This window comes from Pseudorca crassidens, chromosome 11 (genome assembly GCF_039906515.1).
Source record: "Pseudorca crassidens isolate mPseCra1 chromosome 11, mPseCra1.hap1, whole genome shotgun sequence".
Classification (NCBI taxonomy): domain Eukaryota; kingdom Metazoa; phylum Chordata; class Mammalia; order Artiodactyla; family Delphinidae; genus Pseudorca; species Pseudorca crassidens.
In genome coordinates, this window is record NC_090306.1 from 58,118,961 (window position 1) to 58,137,997 (window position 19,037).

At 39.1% G+C, this 19,037-nt stretch overlaps 1 protein-coding gene across 1 annotated transcript; it reads right to left on the reverse strand.

Moving 5' to 3' along the window:
* Positions 1-3: 3 nt before the first annotated feature.
* IL26 (interleukin 26) lies at positions 4-18,534 on the reverse strand. Its single transcript, XM_067698680.1, has 5 exons — positions 18,364-18,534; positions 18,222-18,278; positions 17,914-18,048; positions 609-674; positions 4-521 (listed from the first exon to the last, which is right to left on the reverse strand). Exons 1-5 carry the CDS (start codon positions 18,532-18,534, stop codon positions 435-437), a joined length of 516 nt encoding a protein of 171 aa, XP_067554781.1. The 3' UTR covers positions 4-434.
* Between the last annotated feature and the right edge of the window lie 503 nt (positions 18,535-19,037).

Here is a 19,037-nt window from a genome sequence, read left to right on the forward strand (position 1 = left end):
AAGTTCACACTGGGCATAATTAATAATCACCAAGCCCTTAAGTAGACAGTAATCATATACACGGCATCTATGTAAGTCTCAATAACATCATATTGTATCCCAGAAATCTGTCGTTTTCTATGCACAAATATTACATGATTTAATTCTGGTTATACGCCTTTAGATTAAACTCATGCAATGCACTTGGGAATGACAAAACATGTTCAGGCTGAAAACATTCTTTGAAAATACAGAAAATGTGCATATTAGTGACAACTTACTTACCTCCAAAATTTTATTACATTAAAGTCCTCTAGTCTATTCTGAATCATCTAATTTGCTGTTAGTACTATGTACAAAATTTTAAAAAGGAAATACACTGCTTTAAATTGATTTCTGGTTGTTCTCATTATATTTCAAAATAACAGTCAAATCAATCCACTTGGCTTCTTGCATTACTTAATGCTTTCCAGAAATTGTTTAATCCAGGAAAGAAGAATAGCCAGTTCACTGACGGCTTTGTAGATTCCTTTCTTTCCAATCTGCGGATAAAGTGGAAATATTAGAAGCAGAAATATTTCACATTTTAAAAAACAAAGCATTCAAAGACAAGAATTTGGAATACTTACCTCATAAAATTTTCTTTTCATCCTGGTAATGGATTTCATTTCTCTAGCTGATGAAGCACAGGAAATCTAAGAAATCAGAAGTAAATACAGAAAATATTGTTGAAAAAGAGCTAATAATACTCACTCTTCCATTCACTCAACCAACATTTTTTGAGCAGGTATAATGTGCTGGGCATGACATACACTGGCAAATATATAGTACCTTGTCTCTGTCCTCACTGAGCTTATAGTTTCATGGGGGAGAGAGATGATAAATAAGAAAACAAATGAAAAATTTAAATTTCCAAATTACAATTAAAGCTGTTTGTAATGCATAAAATCTATGATAGGAATTTACAGCTGCTTTCAATTGGGTGGTCAGAGATGGTTCTTTCAAGGAATGACATTTAAATTAAGATCTGGAAAAGGAGAAGGAGCCAGCTATATGAGGAAGTGAAGAAAGAAAATAGGGGTTTGGGGAGGATGCAAAGGAGAGAATAACTCAGGTAACCTGAGTGAAAAGTGTGCAAATGTCCTGAGGCAGGAAAGACCTAGTGCTTTCCAGAAACTGAAAGAAAGAAAGCATGGCTGCAGCAAGAGAGATATGGGAAGCATAGGAGATGTGAGAATGACAAGAAAAAAAATTATTTTTTGAAAAATCACCCTTGCTGTTATATACATTGCACAGTACAATATTCAGGTGTTGATTGCCAGGAGAAAGCACCAGGAAATTAATATTAGTTTCTAAATTAGGAGGAGGAGCAAACTAATGTCTTGAGAAGATGGCTTGTACCTCGGCAGGGGGGGAACTACCAGTCTCCTTTGAGGAGGTGAATTTTCAAACCCCATCTGAGCACAAGAATTGCTTAGGAGTCAAGTAGGAGGAAATTCTTCATCATCCTTTTTACTCCACAAATTTCCATAAGGTTAAATAGAGAAAAGGGAAGGGAATAAAAAGGTGAAAGTGTCTAATTTATCTACTTAGCTTTCACTCATAAAACCTTAGCACTGGAATTGACCAAGGACATTATATGGTTCAATTGTTCTCAATTTACATAAAAGGAAACCAAGGCCCAAGGTGTCCCAGGATGTCCTGACCTTGTGATGAAATAGTGTCGGTGCATCAATAAAGATAATACGTAATCAAAACTCGAGAAATGGAAGCAGCTAAATGACAACACCTATTAAAACAAATAAAACACGGCCCACAGGTCCCTTTAGACCAGAACACAGAGGAGAAGAGGGGACAGGGGAGGGGCAACATTCAGGTCTTTCTCTTATCAAGAGAAAATAACTGAAACGATTTGACAGTTATCTCCTGAATGCTGTTGCCCGGGCCTAAAGGTGGTGATGTTGTCATGACTCTGCCCAAATGGAGACTCTACCTTCAGGTCAGACCCCACGTAGGAAGAGATTCTTCCTGGAAAGGGGCTTTCATGATGAGGCACAGAAGAGCTGCAGACACAGAATATTCGGGTGAAGGTTTAGTCTGCAGGACTCACAAGTGCTGGACCTCCCTGTGATAAGAGCCGTGGATTTTTTTTTAACATCTTTATTGGAGTATGATTGCTTTACAATGGTGTGTTAGTTTCTGCTGTATAACGAAGTGAATTAGTTATATGTATACATGTATCCCCAGATCCCCTCCCTCTTGTGCCTCCCTCCCACCCTCCCTATCCCACCCCTCCAGGTGGTCACAAAGCACCGAGCTGATCTCCCTGTGCTATGTGGCTGCTTCCCACTAGCCATCCATTTCACATGTGGTAGTATATATATGTCCACGCCACTCTCTCATTTCGTCCCAGCTTCCCCTACCCCCGTCCCCGGGTCCTCAAGTCCATTCTCTACATCTGCATCTTTATTCCTGTCCTTCCCCTAGGTTCTTCAGAACCATTTTTTTTTTTAGATTCCATATATATGCGTTAGCATACGGTATTTGTTTTTCTCTTTCTGACTTTCTTAGCTCTGTACAACAGACTCTAGGTCCATCCGCCTCACTACAAATCACTCAGTTTCGTTCCTTTTTATGAAGAGTAGTGAATTAAGAGGACACTTCCTCCCACACCAGATCCTGTGAGGCAAAAACAATGCAGGCAGCCAGTGTCAGAGCATACTTTCAGAAGGAATTCATTCCTTCACTAAACAAGCATTCATGAAGTGTCTACTAAGTGTCCGATCGTGTGCTAGGCACTCAAGACATAACAACGAGCAAAACAGAGTTAGTGAATAGAATAGTGGTGGCAGGAAAATCAACAAAATACAAGATCCATATTAGAAGATAAAAAATCCAGCAGTTCCAGGAGCTTTCCTTTTTATCCCAATTCCCCTTCATGTGACGACAGAACTACTAAGAAGATTGTTAGATAAAAATAATAGCAGTCAACATGTATTTTGTTAGTATTATGTATCAGGCACTGATCTGAAGGCTTTAGTGATATTAACTCATTCAGTCCTCACAACAACCCTATGAGGTAAGTACTATTTTTATCCTCATTTTATAGATTAGGAAAGCGAAGCATAGAAGTTAAAATTCTGCCTATTTTCACATAGTAAGTGGCAGAGCTGAGATCTGAAGTATTCTGACTCCAGAGTCCAGGGGAAATGTTGGAAATGCCTCTAAAAGACTAAGCTGATTGGCAGAGAGAGAGAGAGAGAGAGAGAGAGAGAGATTTCAACCCGAAAATGGACAATGTGATAATAAACGAAGAAATCCTCTGTGCGTTTGTGTGTGCGCGTGTGTTTCCCTTTGTTCATTTGTTTTTCAGATTGGAACTGCAAAAGCAAATTCTAGAAATACCAAGTCTAGTTCCAACCAAGTAGAGTAGCTATGGAAAAAATTTAGAGAATTCTGCCCATTATATTTTAAATGGAGAGTTTGATCAGATGCTAAATCCTTCTAGTCAGAAATTATCTAATATAAAAGTAATTGGCATGGACATATATACACTACCAAACGTAAGGTAGATAGCTAGTGGGAAGCAGCCGCATAGCACAGGGAGATCAGCTTGGTGCTTTGTGACCGCCTGGAGGGGTGGGATAGGGAGGGTGGGAGGGAGGGAGACACAAGAGGGAAGAGATATGGGAACATATGTATATGTATAGCTGATTCACTTTGTTATAAAGCAGAAACTAACACACCATTGTAAAGCAATTATACTCCAACAAAGATGTAAAAAAAAAAAAAATCCGTATGGAGGAAAAAGGTTTATTTTAATAAACTGTCAAATACTAAAAAAGGAATTGGCCCAAATCTTGCAACTGGGAAAACAAAGATGACTTCACAAAGAGAATCAATATCTGCTGATTCCAATACACTCGATCAAAGTTCTTAGATGCGAAGATCAATCACAAAGCACCAAATCAGCAAGTCACAGGGCACAGCATCAGATACGCTTGTGTTGGGGTTTAAAGATTTCACATGGAAAATGGGATACCAAAGAAGTCACCCAAATTCTGGACGTTACAGAAGCTGAATATCATTAAGGCATTCCTGCTGACTAGGCCCTCTGCCCAGAGAACATGGGTCTGCAGCGTCTCCCATAGCATGGTGGGAAGTACAAGAAAGGCTTCTGACTTCATCTAAGGTACAAGCTACCCCAAGAAGAGCAAGGAGAGTAGAAAAGGAGAAAAACAAGGTCGGGCAAAAAAACAAACAAACAAACAAAAATCAAAACAACAAAAAAAAATCACTTAACAGTGCCAATGTTGCCACCAGAGTTCCATGGGTTTATGGGATGCTTTCTAGCACCTTGACTCCTAGTAAAGAGCTGATGCAAGAGGTTTTCATTTTCCTCACTTTTGTAAATATGTCTACAGACCTAGTAGGACAGCCTGATTTTACTGCTGTAATCTAGGTTGCTTTGCTTGGAAGGGGGAATTTACGAAAGAATGATTTCCTTTACCTTATATTTCAGCGTATATAGTTCCATTTGCTGAAAGCAGAATGCACAACCAAAGGGCAGCAGTTTTTTTCTAAGAATGGCTGAATGATTTGACAAACTCAAAAAAAGCAGACATGATCTAGACTAGAGGCAATTTATTAGTAGGGCTGGAATAACCAGAGACAGGTTCAAAAAAAAAAAAAAAAAGTGTGAGATAGTCATGGAATAACAAACACAAAGCAACAGGCTAATCATTCATCATTAAGTCAATACATTTTTATTGCATGCTTACTATACGCTAGGCATGAAATACTGTCTCTGCCCACATAGCAGAGATTTATTTAATTTATAAAAGTAACTTTCATGGTGAAAATTGCCTTGGGGCACAAGGGATGGCTCATAATCTACTGACAGTGAAGCAAAATTACAATACTAAGTGATAAATACTGTGATTTAAAACAAACAAACAAACTGCTCTGGCGACAGAGCAGAGGCAACCCAACTGTGGGATGCCAGAAGACTTCCAGAAGTAGAAAACAAGTGAGCTGCATCTTGAAGGGTGACTAAGATGGAGTGGGAGAAGCAGAAAGAAGGGACAAGTAGGTAGAGGAGGCACGATGTTCCAAGGCTGGAGAGAGCAGGGATGATTTACACACCCTTTGGGTCTCAGCTGAAATCCTCAGGTTCAATTATCTATGATATGGTCCCCAACCTCATATGTCAATTATACCCCAACCCCAACCTTATATGTCAGTTATACCTCAATTTAAAAAAAGAATGAATCCATGCAATTTTTCACATGAAATGGTAGAGCTATGCCCCATAATTTTGACAGAAAAGTTATATATCATTAACCAAGGAAGGAATTTGTCAGAAAAGAGATTCTATAATATTATAATTAGAAAATATACTTACCAAGATTAAAACCAATGATTCATAAATGATCTCTTTATCTTTCAGTTAAAGTAATACTGTAAATAAAACTCTAACATTAGGCACTAAAAATGTACTTGATTGTTTAAGAGAACCACTCCGTTGAAAATTGTTGAGAAAATGTAATTGGAAGAAAATTAGTGTTCTGTGTATGGAAAGCAATAAGAAAAGACAGTAACAATTTTACAGAACTACTACTTGTTAGGTGCTTTGATATATTACCTTACTTAATTCTTCTAACAACAACAAGATGAGATTATTGGTATTGTTGAAAACAGGTTTAGGACTTTGCACTTAATGAAAGAATAAAACAGAGTTTGTCTCACTTCCTACTCTGTTTATCAGTTCAATCAATTGCAATTTTTAAAATATTTGAAATTATAAGGCTAAGTAATTGGCAGTGCTTCACAGCTTGATAAGCTCGTTGCAACTGAGGATACAAATTACTTATCAAACATCCTACAGGAATTGGAGACACAAATATTCTATTTGCCAAGACTTACCAGACTTTAAAATTAATTACATACAATTAATGTAAAGAAATGGAGCTCTTTAATTACCAATTACTATTCAGGCTCTTAAAATGTTAATTAAAGTAAATGATGAAATCTTGAAAGCTAATGTAATTTTTTTCAGTTTCAACTTTGATCACTAGCAATTAGGCCAATTATTTTATGAATTCAACTAAGCAACTATTAAGTTCCCTTTCAAGTCTGAGAGTCTTGAGTTCTATAAGAATCTTTAAAATGTCTTCTAACATATACCAACTTTCCAAATACCATTAGGGCAAATACCGTGGTTAACAAAGATTAAAAATAAATATATTTATGTTATCCATAACTTTTTTCTTTAAACAGTTATACACCTGAATTACCCAAATCAGACTAATATTTTTTTTAATTTTTCTTTTATATTGGAGTATAGTTGATTAACAATGTTGTGTTAGTTTCAGGTATACAACAAGGTGATTCACTTATACATGTATCTATTCTTTTTCAAATTCTTTTCCCAATTAGGTTGTTACAGAATATTGAGCAGAGTTCCCTGTGCTATATAGGTTATCCATTTTATTCTTTTTTTTTTTTTCAGCATTTAAGCACAGATCTGTGTGACTTTATATATTTATTTTTTTGGCTGCACCCTGCCTGTGGCACGTGGGATCTTAGTTCCCCGATCAGGGATCGAACCTGTGCACCCTGCATTAGGAGTGTGGAAATATGTAATATTTTATTAGGTGCTGCAAAATTCTTAGAATGTTCTCAGAAACAATAAGATGACATTCAAATACAGTGGTACTGGGATTCCAGACCTTGGAGTCGATCACGAAAATCACTGTAGTTTTGTATCTTAAGAGTGGCTCGAAAAGACGCCAGTCTTAGTGGACTTATAAAGAAATCCCAAAGGCAGGTAGCTTACAGAATCAGAAAGACTTCTCAAAAATAAAAAATAATTTAAATCCATGAGTTAATAATGAAACTAAGAGAAAATAACAACTCATTGATCACCCTGGAAGAATGTTAGAAAATCAATTCCTTATATTCAAAAGTGGGAAATAAAGAAAAAGAATTACATGTTTATTCTGCCTGTTTTATATGATAAGTTCCTCAGGACAGCCAAATAGTAAGGGGTAAGTTCTCTTTACAGAATTATCCCCACTTATAAATAAAGTAGGCGTAATAGAATCTTAAAAGCATCATTTTTCAGTTTTATGAATTAATAGATCAAAACAATAATTATCAATGTCTGCTAACATAGAAATAGAGGCCATATAGTGCATTCTAGAAGCTAAAAGAAAGATTGATCATGTTATGTAGGAAAAGGGAAAATATTAAAAAGACCAAATTCAGACTTCTAGAGATAAAAACTACAATGGCTAAGTTGAAAAATATACTGAATGGGACTAAAGCAGATTAGATACTACAGAATAAAAGGTTTATAAACTTGATGATATAGCAATAGAAGCTATCCACAATGAAACACAGAAAAACACGGAAAACAACACAGAATCAGAGAGCTGTGGGACAATTGCCAATGGCCTCATGTATATGAAAATTAGAATTTCAAGAATAGAAGAGATAGAAGGAGGTACAGAAAAAAATTTTTTCTTAAAAAATAATGGCCCAAAACTTCCAAATTTGATGAAAACTATAAACTCACAGATGGAAGAATTTCAATTGACTCCAAGCACAAAAAGCATGAAGAAAACAAACCAATGCACATTATCATGAAATTGCTTTAAACAAGTAATAAAGAGAAAATCTTTAAAAAGAAAGAAAGCCAGAAAAAAAAAGATATGACATAAGAACAAAGATAAGAATGGGAGAAGATTTCTTGTCAGAAACAAGCCTGGAGACAATGGAGCAACACCATTTAAGTATTGGGAAAAAAACCTATCAACCCCAAATTCTATATTCAGAAAAAATATATTTAAAACAGAAAGAGGAAATAAAGGCTTTTTTCTGCCATAAAAAACTGAATGTATTCATCACCAGTAGAACTGTACTACAAGATCTGTTAAAGGACAAATGCTGGAGAGGATGTGGAGAAAAGGGAACCCTCCTACACTGCTGGTGGGAATGTAAATTGATGCAGCCACTACAGAGAACAGTATGGAGGTTCCTCAAAAAACTAAAAATAGAGTTACCATACGATCCAGCAATCCCACTCCTGGGCATATATCCGGAGAAAACTCTAATTTGAAAAGCTACCTGCACCCCTATGTTCATAGCAGCACTATTCACAATAACCAAGACATAGAAACAATCCATTTTTTTTTAATGGGCAAAATATTTGAACAGACGCTTCACCAAAGACAATATATAGATGGTAAATAGGTAAATCAAGAGATGGTCAACCTCATTAATGATTGGGGAAGTGCAAATTGAAAACACAATGTAATACCACTACACTCCAGCTAGACTGGCTAACATTTTTAAACACTGACCATATGAAGTGATAGCAAGGATACTGAGCAATTTTAACTCCCACACACTACGGGTAGAAATGTAAAATGATTCAACCACTTTGGAAAACAGTTTAGCTGTTTCTTACATAGTTAAACCTACACCTAACCTATGATCCAGCCATTCCACTCCTGGGTGTTCACCCAAGAGAAATGAAAATATCTCTCCAAACAAAGACTTGTATATAAATATTAATAGCAGCTTTATTTGTGATAGTGAAAAACTGGGAAAAAAAACCTAAATAGACATCAACAGATGAATAGATAAATTGTGGTATATCATTACAATGGAATACTACTTGGCAGTGAAAAGGGAGAAGTAATTGATACACTCAATAACATGAATGAATCTCAAAATAATTATGCTGGGTGGAAGAAGTCAGACATTAGAGAGTATAACACATACATAGATTTTCCTCAATTTACGATTGGGTTAAGTGCCGATAAACTTATTGTTAGTTGAAAATATTGTAAGTCAAAAATGCATTTAATACTCCTAACCTTCCAAACTTCATAGCTTAGCTTAGCCTACCTTAAAAGTGCTCAGATGGGCTTCCCTGGTGGCGCAGTGGTTGAGAGTCCACCTGCCTATGCAGGGGATACGGGTTTGTGCCCCGGTCCGGGAGGATCCCACATGCCGCGGAGCGGCTGGGCCCGTGAGCCATGGCCACTGAGCCTGCACGTCCAGAGCCTGTGCTCCGCAATGGGAGAGGCCACAGCAGTGAGAGGCCCGCGTACCGCAAAAAAAAAAAAAAGTATCACCAAAAATAAAACATCCGGGCTTCCCTGGTGGCGCAGTGGTTGAGCGTCCGCCTGCTGATGCAGGGGACACGGGTTCGTGCCCCGGTCCGGGAGGATCCCGCATGCCGCGGAGCGGCTGGGCCCGTGAGCCATGGCCTGGGCCTGTGCGTCCGGAGCCTGTGCTCCGCAATGGAAGAGGCCACAACAGTGAGAAGCCCGCATACCATCAAAAAAAAAAATAAAAATAAAAATAAAAAATAAAACATCCACATAGAATCAGAGTATTTTAAAAATACTATATACAATTTATAAAGAGGCTGTAGTAATCCTTACTCCTTAATATTTTCTCCAATTATTAAGATACAAAATAAATAATTGTTGGATTCTCTAAGTTATAGAGAATTTGTATCATAGATTTTGTATCATAATTTGTATCATAAATTTTGCTGTTTTTTGCTATTTACAAGTTTTTTTGGGGGGGCTGGTTTTCAGAAGAGCAAACACCAATGCTTATGGCGGGCATAAATTCAAATCCCAAGTAAGTGAACACATTAAACAAATTACTATATGCCAAAATTCTGTATGTAAGTTAACTGTCTAGAGCTCTGGAAGCAACATCATAAATGCAACACTGGTTTTTTAATCAACCCCTCAGAATCCTATTTATCCTAAAGTCTCACATAACCAAAGCATTATTCTAGAATTCTGGGTCTTGGAAACAGGGCCTGGGCCATTTCCTCCTGTTTCCAGATCATGGAAGAAGCCTTGGACCAGTTTTGAAACGTGTCGAGGTTCTACAGAAATAGAACCTGCAGAACTCGGGGCCCCTCTCAAAGTCCCTCCTTCTTGAAAACTTACCTGCTCCATCCAGACTCTAGTATTTCTGCTCTGAAACCCCAGGGCTTTGTTAGCACTAATATTATGGTGCTTTTCCTTTCTTCCTCTTATAATTGTTTGTGAAGTTACCTTGCCATCCCCTTCCTTCTGCCTAGAACCCTCCTACCAACACACACACACACACACACACACACACACACACACACACACACACACACACACACACACACACACACAGTGCAGAACTCCTAGAGGGTAAAGTCTGTGTTACTCATTTTTCCCACAATACCCCAAATAGCAAGGGCAACAGGGGAAATACAAAAAGTGTTAATTATTTTCTATGTATTGGCTGTTTCTATATTGACTATATTTAGTGTCCCCCTTTTTTTTTTTTTGCGGTACGCGGGCCTCTCACTGTTGTGGCCTCTCCCGTTGCAGGGCACAGGCTCCAGACGCGCAGGCTCAGCGGCTATGGCTCACGGGCCCAGCCACTCCACGGCATGTGGGATCTTCCCAGACCGGGGCACGAACCCGTGTCCCCTGAATCGGCAGGCGGACTTTCAACCACTGCACCACCAGGGAAACCCTAGTGTCCCTTTTTGACTAAGAAAATATCACATCTCAGAACAGTCCAACCAGAGCAGCAGAGAGAGGGAAGATGAGCAATATTCTCATGAATATATTCTTCATCATTAATCGTTTTAAAATATTTTCCTCATTAGTGTTTTCTTATTAAAATGTTCTTTTTCAAAAACTCTTCATGGACACATCTTTCAAATTATTTCATAAGTTATTTTTTCCTGACATATTGTTTATGGAAACATGCTTCATGAATATAAATATATTCAATGACTATATTCATTTTTTTAAAGAACAGTTAATTAGATATAAAGTTGTTAACTAGGCAACTAAAAGGGTAAAGAGAGACATCATAGAGGCAGTAAATGCAGGAAGCAGTTACCATCTCCAGGATGGAGGGAACAAAGGGAAGAGGTTGAAAAAAAAAATGGAAATGAGAGCGACCTGTTTGCCTTTTGCGGTACAGTCATCCTTGACTCAGAATCAGCACATCTAGGGGGGTGTCTGCATCCAGTAAAAAATGAGATGACCCAGATTGGGTTATAGATGCTATTTCTGGTTTTATTTTTATTTTTCAACTCCAAATTCTATAGACCAAGACATGGATTTAGTCTCGGAATCCATTCCTAGAAAGTCCACCCAAGTCTCAGATGGTTAGAGAAACAGTATGAGAGAGGAGAGCTTTAAAGCAACCAGTAGAACCATTGGGAAGGGGGAGAAAAGTTTTCTGTAACTTGCAAAGCTTTGATTCATTGCCATATTCAAGAATTAATTATAGCCTGAGGTCCCTGGAATGAAGAGAGAAAAGAGAAACAATATGACAGTTACACATCTGGTGGAAGGCACAGCTGCTTCTGCTTAGGAAAGCTGCCTGTATCCCTGTCTCCCCGAATTAAAGCAAATGGTCAAAAAAGAAGAAAAGAAAATATCACATGTAAATTAATGTCACCTACTTCACATTTTATAACGTCTCCCTCCTAAACTCCGCCCCAACCACTAATTTAGAATTCCACACAGAGCAAATGCTCGGTTAATTTATATTAAACAGATACAAGCTTCTGTGGCCAAAAATATAAACTTATAATTGGCAGAAAGATTAAATGCAAGGCCTATTATTAAAATTAAACCTATTTCCCTAAAGCAATGTCTGTGGAGACTTTCTAAAGCTCAGGCTAATCCTAGACTTTTTTTACAGTTTCACAGAGGTGGTTGGTTTACTCCAGCACATAAATGCCTTAGCTTGTGAGACAAAGTAACTGAAGCTAACAAGGGTTGTCTTGGGAGTGGGAGAACGTAGGAAGGAAAGCCCAGTTAGGTGGCGCTGCGGGTGGTTGTGCTCATATTTGGCCGCAAGGGGGAGCCAGCCGCTTTGGAAAGCCTCCACGACCAGCCTGAGAGGTACCGCCTGCTCCCATCACGCTGTGGTCCAAGGCATTGAAAAAAGCATCTCTTGACAGATTAAGGTCCCTTCAGGAAATAACTTCTCCCAAAACAAATCAAGGAAAACCAGAGTTCCTAGATAGCTCTATGTTTTCTAAGTTTTTCATCTAGAACATTTTTTGGTTTAGGTTATAACTATTATGTGTTTTCTAGCTATTTGAACTGAAGAACCAAATCAATGGTCAAAACAGACATGGCGGGGCTTCCCTAGTGGCGCAGTGGTTGGGAGTCCGCCTGCCGATGCGGGGGACGCGGGTTCGTGCACCGGTCCGCGAGGATCCCGCGTGCCGCGGAGCGGCTGGGCCCGTGGGCCGTGGCCGCTGGGCCTGCGCGTCCGGAGCCTGTGCTCTGCGACGGGAGAGGCCACAGCAGTGAGAGGCCCACGTACCAAAAAAAAAAAAAAAAAAAAAAAAAACAGACATGGCTTTTGTTGGTTCCAGGTGTCCAGATATATTGTACTGTATCAGGCAAGGATTTCTAGTGCCTTGTCATCATTACCAAAGTTCATTTAGAATAATATTACATTAAATTGTATGGCTAGTGCAAGAGACAGCACCTGCACAGAGGAACGAAGGACACTAGCAAAAAGAAAAACAGAAGGTGCTTTAAAAAGTGGGGGGATGGGGTCTCTGAAGACAATCCTCGTCTCCAGATACTGAAACAAAACCAGCTCACTGTTCCTTAGGAAGACTCCATTTTGGCCTACAGTGACTGCCGTAGGTCTCATTATTTACCCCAATATCAAGTCCTTCAATGGATTATTCTCCTCTTCAAGTCTTTTCATGGTGAAAACTCTTACTGGGGATGATAATGACCTAATCAGCTGGTGGTAAAATGAAATATAAAATTACATAATCGTTCAACTTAAATAAAGAGACTATACTGATTTGGGTACCGGGAGCCTGCTGAGCTCCCAGGCCAGTTCCCTGCCCTCCAAAGCTCCCTCCAGGCCGCGCGGGTCCTTGAGGGCATAGGAGGGAGGCCAGGGAGATCCGGAGAGGCGGGCGGGAGGGGCCCTCCCAGACCAGAGGAGCAGGAGAGGAGAGGAAGGTGTTTGCCCCACCCACTCGAGCCCAGGAAGCCTGCTGGGCTCCCAGGTGAGGTTCCCTGCCCTCTGAGACCAGGGCTGGGGGGCACGCCTGGGCCCCTTCTGTTCCTTGAGCCTAAGCCCCACCCTGCACATCCCCCAGGTCCTTTCCCAGCCCTGTGGGTCCTGAGCATCGGCCCCGCCCACCACCCAAACCTCACCCTTGCTTAGGCCCCGCCCTCCACAGCCAAGGCCTCCCCCCCCCCCCTTTTTTCTTTTCCCTCCTACTCTTTTTTACTATTGTGGTACTGATGTACCTTCCAGTTGTTGATTCATCTATATTTTTATTTTTATACTCTTTCTAACATATAACATCAGTTTTCTAGTCTAATTTTATTTTTTACTTTGTTATTGTTCTTTTTCTTTTTTTTCACACCCCACGCAGCTTGTGGGATCTTGGTTCATGAGCCAGGGTCGGGCCCAAGCTCCTGTGGTGGGAGCTCCAAGGCCGAACCACTGGACTAAGAGAGAACCTCAGGCCACAGTAGAAATGCTACTGTGGAGTAGCAATACTCATATCAGATAAAATAGACTTTAAAATAAAGACTGTTACAAGAGATAAGGAGGGACACTACATAATGATCAAAGGATCGACCCAAGAAGAAGATATAACAATTATAAATGCTTATGCACCCAACACAGGAGCACCTCAATACATAAGGCAAATGTTAACAACCATGAAAGAGAAATCAACAGTAACACATTAATAATAGGGGACTTTAATACCCCACTTACACCAATGGAAAGATCATTCAAACAGAAGATAAATAAGGAAACACAAACTTTAAATGACACAACAGACCAGATAGATCTAATTGATATTTATAGAACATTCCAACCAAAAGTGCAGATAGCCATGGCAATCAGAGAAGAAAAAGAAATAAAAGGAATACAAATTGGAAAAGAAGAAGTAAAACTGTCACTGTTTGCTGATGACATGATACTATACATAGAAAATCATAAAGATGCCACCAGAAAACTACTAGAACTAGTCAATGAATTTGGTAAGGTTGCAGGATACAAAATTAATGCACAGAAATCTCTGGCATTCCTACACACTAACAATGAAAAATCAGAAAGAGAAATTAAGGAAACACTCCCATTTACTACTGCATCAAAAAGAATAAAATATCTAGGAGTAAACTTGGCTAAGGAGGCGAAAGACTTGTACTCAGAAAACTATAAAACACTGCTGAAAGAAATCAAAGATGACATAAACAGATGGAGAAACATACCATGTTCTTGGATTGGAAGAATCAATATTGTGAAAATGACTATACTACCCAAAGCAATCTACAGATTCAATGCAATCTCTATCAAACTACCAATGGCATTCTTCACAGAATTAGAACAAAAAATTTTACAATTTGTATGGAAACACAAAAGACCCCAAATAGCCAAAGCAATCTTGAGAAAGAAAAATGGAGCTGGAGGAATCAGGCTCCCCGACTTCAAACTATACCATAAAGCTGCAGTAATCAAGACAGTACGGTACTGGCACAAAAACAGAAATACAGATCAATGGTACAGGATAGAATGCCCAGGGACAAACCTACGCATATATGGTCACCTTATCTTTGATAACGGAGGCAAGAGTATACAATGGAGAAAAGACAGCCTCTTCAAAAAGTGGTGCTGGGAAAACTGGACAGCTACATGTAAAAGAATGAAATTAGAACACTACCTAACACCATACACAAAAATAAACTCCAAATGGATTTAAAACTTAAATGTAAGACCAGACACTATAAAACTCTAAACATAGGAAAACATAAGAAGAACACTCTTTGACATAAACCACAGTAAGATCTTTTTTGACCCACCTCCTAGAGTAACAGAAATAAAAACAAAAATAAACAAATGGGACTGAATTAAACTTAAAAGCTTTTGCACAGCAAAGGAAACCCTAAACAAGACAAAAAGACAGTCCTCAGAATAGGAGAAAAGATTTGCCAATGAAACAACAGACAAAGGATTAATCTCCAAAATATACAAACAGCTCATGGAGCTCAATATCAAAAAAACAAACAATCCAGTTTAAAAATGGGTGGAAGGCCTAAACAGACATTTCACCAAGGAAGACATACAGATGGCCAAGAGGCACATGAAAAGATGCTCAGCATCACTAATTATTAGAGAAATGCAAATCAAAACTGCAATGAGGTATCACCTCACGCCGGTCAGAATGGCCATTATCAAAAAATTTAGAAACAGTAAGTGCTGGAAAGGGTGTGGTGAAAAGGGAACCCTCCTGCACTGTTGGTGGGAATGTAAATTGATAGAGCCACTACGGAGAACAGTATGGAGGTTCCTTAAAAAACTGAAAATAGAACTACAAAATGACCCAGCAATCTCACTACTGGACATATACCCTGAGAAAACCATAATTCAAAAAGCGTCATGGGGGGCTTTCCTGGTGGCGCAGTGGTTGAGAGTCCGCCTGCCGATGCAAGGGACATGGGTTCGTGCCCCGGTCCGGGAAGATCCCACATGCCACGGAGCGGCTGGGCCCAGAGCCATGGCCACTGAGCCTGCGCGTCCGGAGCCTGTGCTCTGCAACGGGAGAGGCCACAACAGTGAGAGGCCCGCGTAGCAAAAAAACAACAACAACAAACAAACAAAAAACAACAAAAAAGAATCATGTACCACAATGTTCATTGCAGAATTATTTACAATAGCCAGGACATGGAACCAATGTAAATGTCCACTGACAGATGAACGGTTAAAGAAGATGTGGCACATATATACAATGGAATATTACTCAGCCATAAAAAGAAACAAAATTGAGTTATTTGTAGTGAGGTGGATGGACCTAGAGTCTGTCATACAGAGTGAAGTCAGAAAGAGAAAAACAAATACCGTATGCTAACGCATATATATGGAATCTAAAAAGAAAAAAAATGGTACTGATGAACCTAGTTGCAGGGCAGGAATAAAGAGGTAGACATAGAGAATGGACTTGAGGACACGGGGTGGGAGGGCGAAGCTGGGGCGAAGTGAGAGTAGCATCAACATATATACACTACCAAATGCCAAATGTAAAATAGCTGGCTGGGGGGAAGCAGCCGCATAGCACAGGGAGATCAGCTCGGTGCTTTGTGATGACCTAGAGGGGTGGGATAGGGAGGATGGGAGGGAGGCTCAAGAGGGAGGGGATATGGGGACATGTGTATGCATATGGCTGATTCGCTTTGTTGTGCAATAGAAACTAACACAGTACTGTGAAGCAATTTTACTCCGATAGAGATCTATTAAAAAAAAGAGAGACTATACTATTCACTGTCTTAATAAGATGACCTTATAAGTTAAGTATAGAATACACCAAAGATAAGTGGTGACGTTTCCATTATTTCAGGCAAGGGAACTGGCCCAGAGCATTCTCTCCGTGTTCTGCCAAGAGGTACCAGTTTGTAATTTTTATGCTTGTTGTTATTTTAATGGAATAGGAGAGTTCATGGAAAACTATGCGACCCAAGTCCCAAACAAGGACGTAACTTAAACACAGACTAAGCAAAGAGAACATAAATTTGTTGAATTTTTTTACCTAACTGAGCAGCTCACCCTCACAGAAATACCTCTGCACTATAGACTGGAATTTGGGTTACTGAGTACTTTCATGGACCACAAGAAAATGATGCCCTAACTCTTAAACACTAAAACTCCACTTGCAACTGCCCAGAGTTCAAGTTCCCGTAGCCCTGATGCCCAAGGGTAGAAAGCTCGTTTCCTTCTGGCAACCCCAGGACTGTGATAGTCATCAGCAGCCCACAGCCCAGTTTGTACCACCTTTAAGTACAACCACAGGAGGCTTGAGAAAGCATACTTGGAGCCCAAACAATGTCACAGAAAAGATTCAACACTTCCCACAAGCAAGCCAACTAATACTGCACAGACCCTGGCCTGGTTGTTTTGCTTTGTTTTGTTTTTCTGTACCAATCTTTAATATTGTGGATGCTTTTACAGAAAAGTGTGTTCACTTTTACCTTCTTAATTAATTCCCCATTGCTTAGGGTGACAGCAACCACACTGCGGCATCAAATAATTTAGGTACCAAAGAAGACACATTTCTTTTTTTCATTTTGTTTTGATTGAGACTTTGCCTTATACAGGGTACAACTCTAAAAACTTATATGAAAATAAGATTAAAAAATCAATCTAAAAGCTCTTATCAATATGGGAAAGAGAGGAGGTGACAGGAAGAGAGAAGAAAAGAAAGACAGAGGGAGGAAGGAAGGGAGGAGAAAGAAAGAAAGAAAGAAAGAAAGAAAGAAAGAAAGAAAGAAAGAAAGAAAGAAAGAAAGAAAGAAAGAAAGAAAGAAAGAAAGGAAGAAAGGAAGAAAGGAAGAAAGGAAGAAGGAAAGAAGGAAAGAAGGAAGGAAGGAAGGAAGGAAAGAAAGCAAGAAAGAAAGAAAGAAAGAAAGAAAGAAAGAAAGAAAGAAAGAAAGAAAGAAAAAGAGAGAGAAAGAGAGAAAAAAGAGAGAGAGAAAGAAAATATCCTAGAATAGCATTTGGCACATAGTTGGTGCTTAAGAAATATTTGTTAAATGAATGAATGAATGAGTTAGGAGTCACATAAAGAGAGAATGATTTGAAAAAACACATATTCATTTGAGAAGCACCTCCTGTCACTTTAGCTCTCTTCAACATGTTTTCTGTGCCATTCCTTAAGAAATAATACATAGTGGCATTACAAGTTATACAGAGTTATTTGATACTGTTTCCCTGGTGATGGACTCTCCATTTGGACTACAAGCCAACAATTAGAAAACCCCTTTACCCACTCTTTGAGTAAAGACAACTTCCTACATGCTGTTTTCTGGATAGATGTCTGGGATCAAATTCACCTTATTTGCTATGCATACTTGCACAGTGGCTCAATTTCTGCCTAAGGCTGTGAAAGTCTTCCACAAAGTGTATTTCCTTGCAAACTTGTAATTGGAGTTTACCAAAAACATCTTCCATGAAAAAGGACAGTAGTTGTTCTCGGAGTCTGCAGTTTTTCTATAAATAAGATAGAATAAATTGCATAAGGTAAACTATGAGTAACTTTCGTAAAATGACACTGAAGCATCCCCCGATTATTACTTCATGACCATCTGGAAAAAATAAAATGCAAGGAAATAAAAGCATCCAACAAGTAGAAACGTGAGAAAGAAAAAGACCCTCTGGCTTACCATAAATAGCTTTTTTGTTTTCTTTTTTAATAACTGTACTTTTTTTACGCGATCTTCCTACAATAAAACAAAGAGAAATAAGATTTATCCAGAATTTCAAACGTCCCTTTGGTCATCATTCTAAGCAGAGCCTAATACTTACTGGAATTGTTGCTTTGAGCCTTGCTGCCTTGACATAGAGCGTATCAACAGCTTGGGACAGTGTTCCCCTTGGGTAGCAACTTGCGGCGAAGGAAGATTGCTTGTGCTTGGCAATGGCAAGAGACAGAGTGACAAACAGCAACCCAGACCTCAAAATGCAATACATCCACATTTCCCTCCACCCCACTCTGGGCTCATGTCACTCACGGAAGCCAGACAGTTACTCGTGTTGGTTAGATGAGAGGATAACCTAGTTACTTTAGCCCTCAAGGTTGCCTCTCCAATGAGATGCTGTGAAAGATAACTTACAGTTTAGAGAGAGGAAGATCACTTCAGTTGTTCTATTTTCTTAGAGCTTGCTTCATAATCAAAAAACGCTGACCACATCATCTGTGATCTTAAGTAAAAGCACAAATTTACCAGTAAGGTTGGGGCCCTGTTTCCCAAAAGAATTCAGAACCTCCGCTGCACTTCACAACAGATTTCAGTATTTTAAAAGTCATGTCATGCTAGTAAGAGAACTTGTTCTCCAGGATGCCATGTGATTTTTTTTTTTTAAATATGAAAAAAATCTCCTTTTCTAACAAGTAGCCCAGGAAAATTTGACCAAAAGGTAGAACGAGCAGCCCTGGGAAACCTGCTCATGACCTCAAAGGGGTTTGACATTTAGCCTTT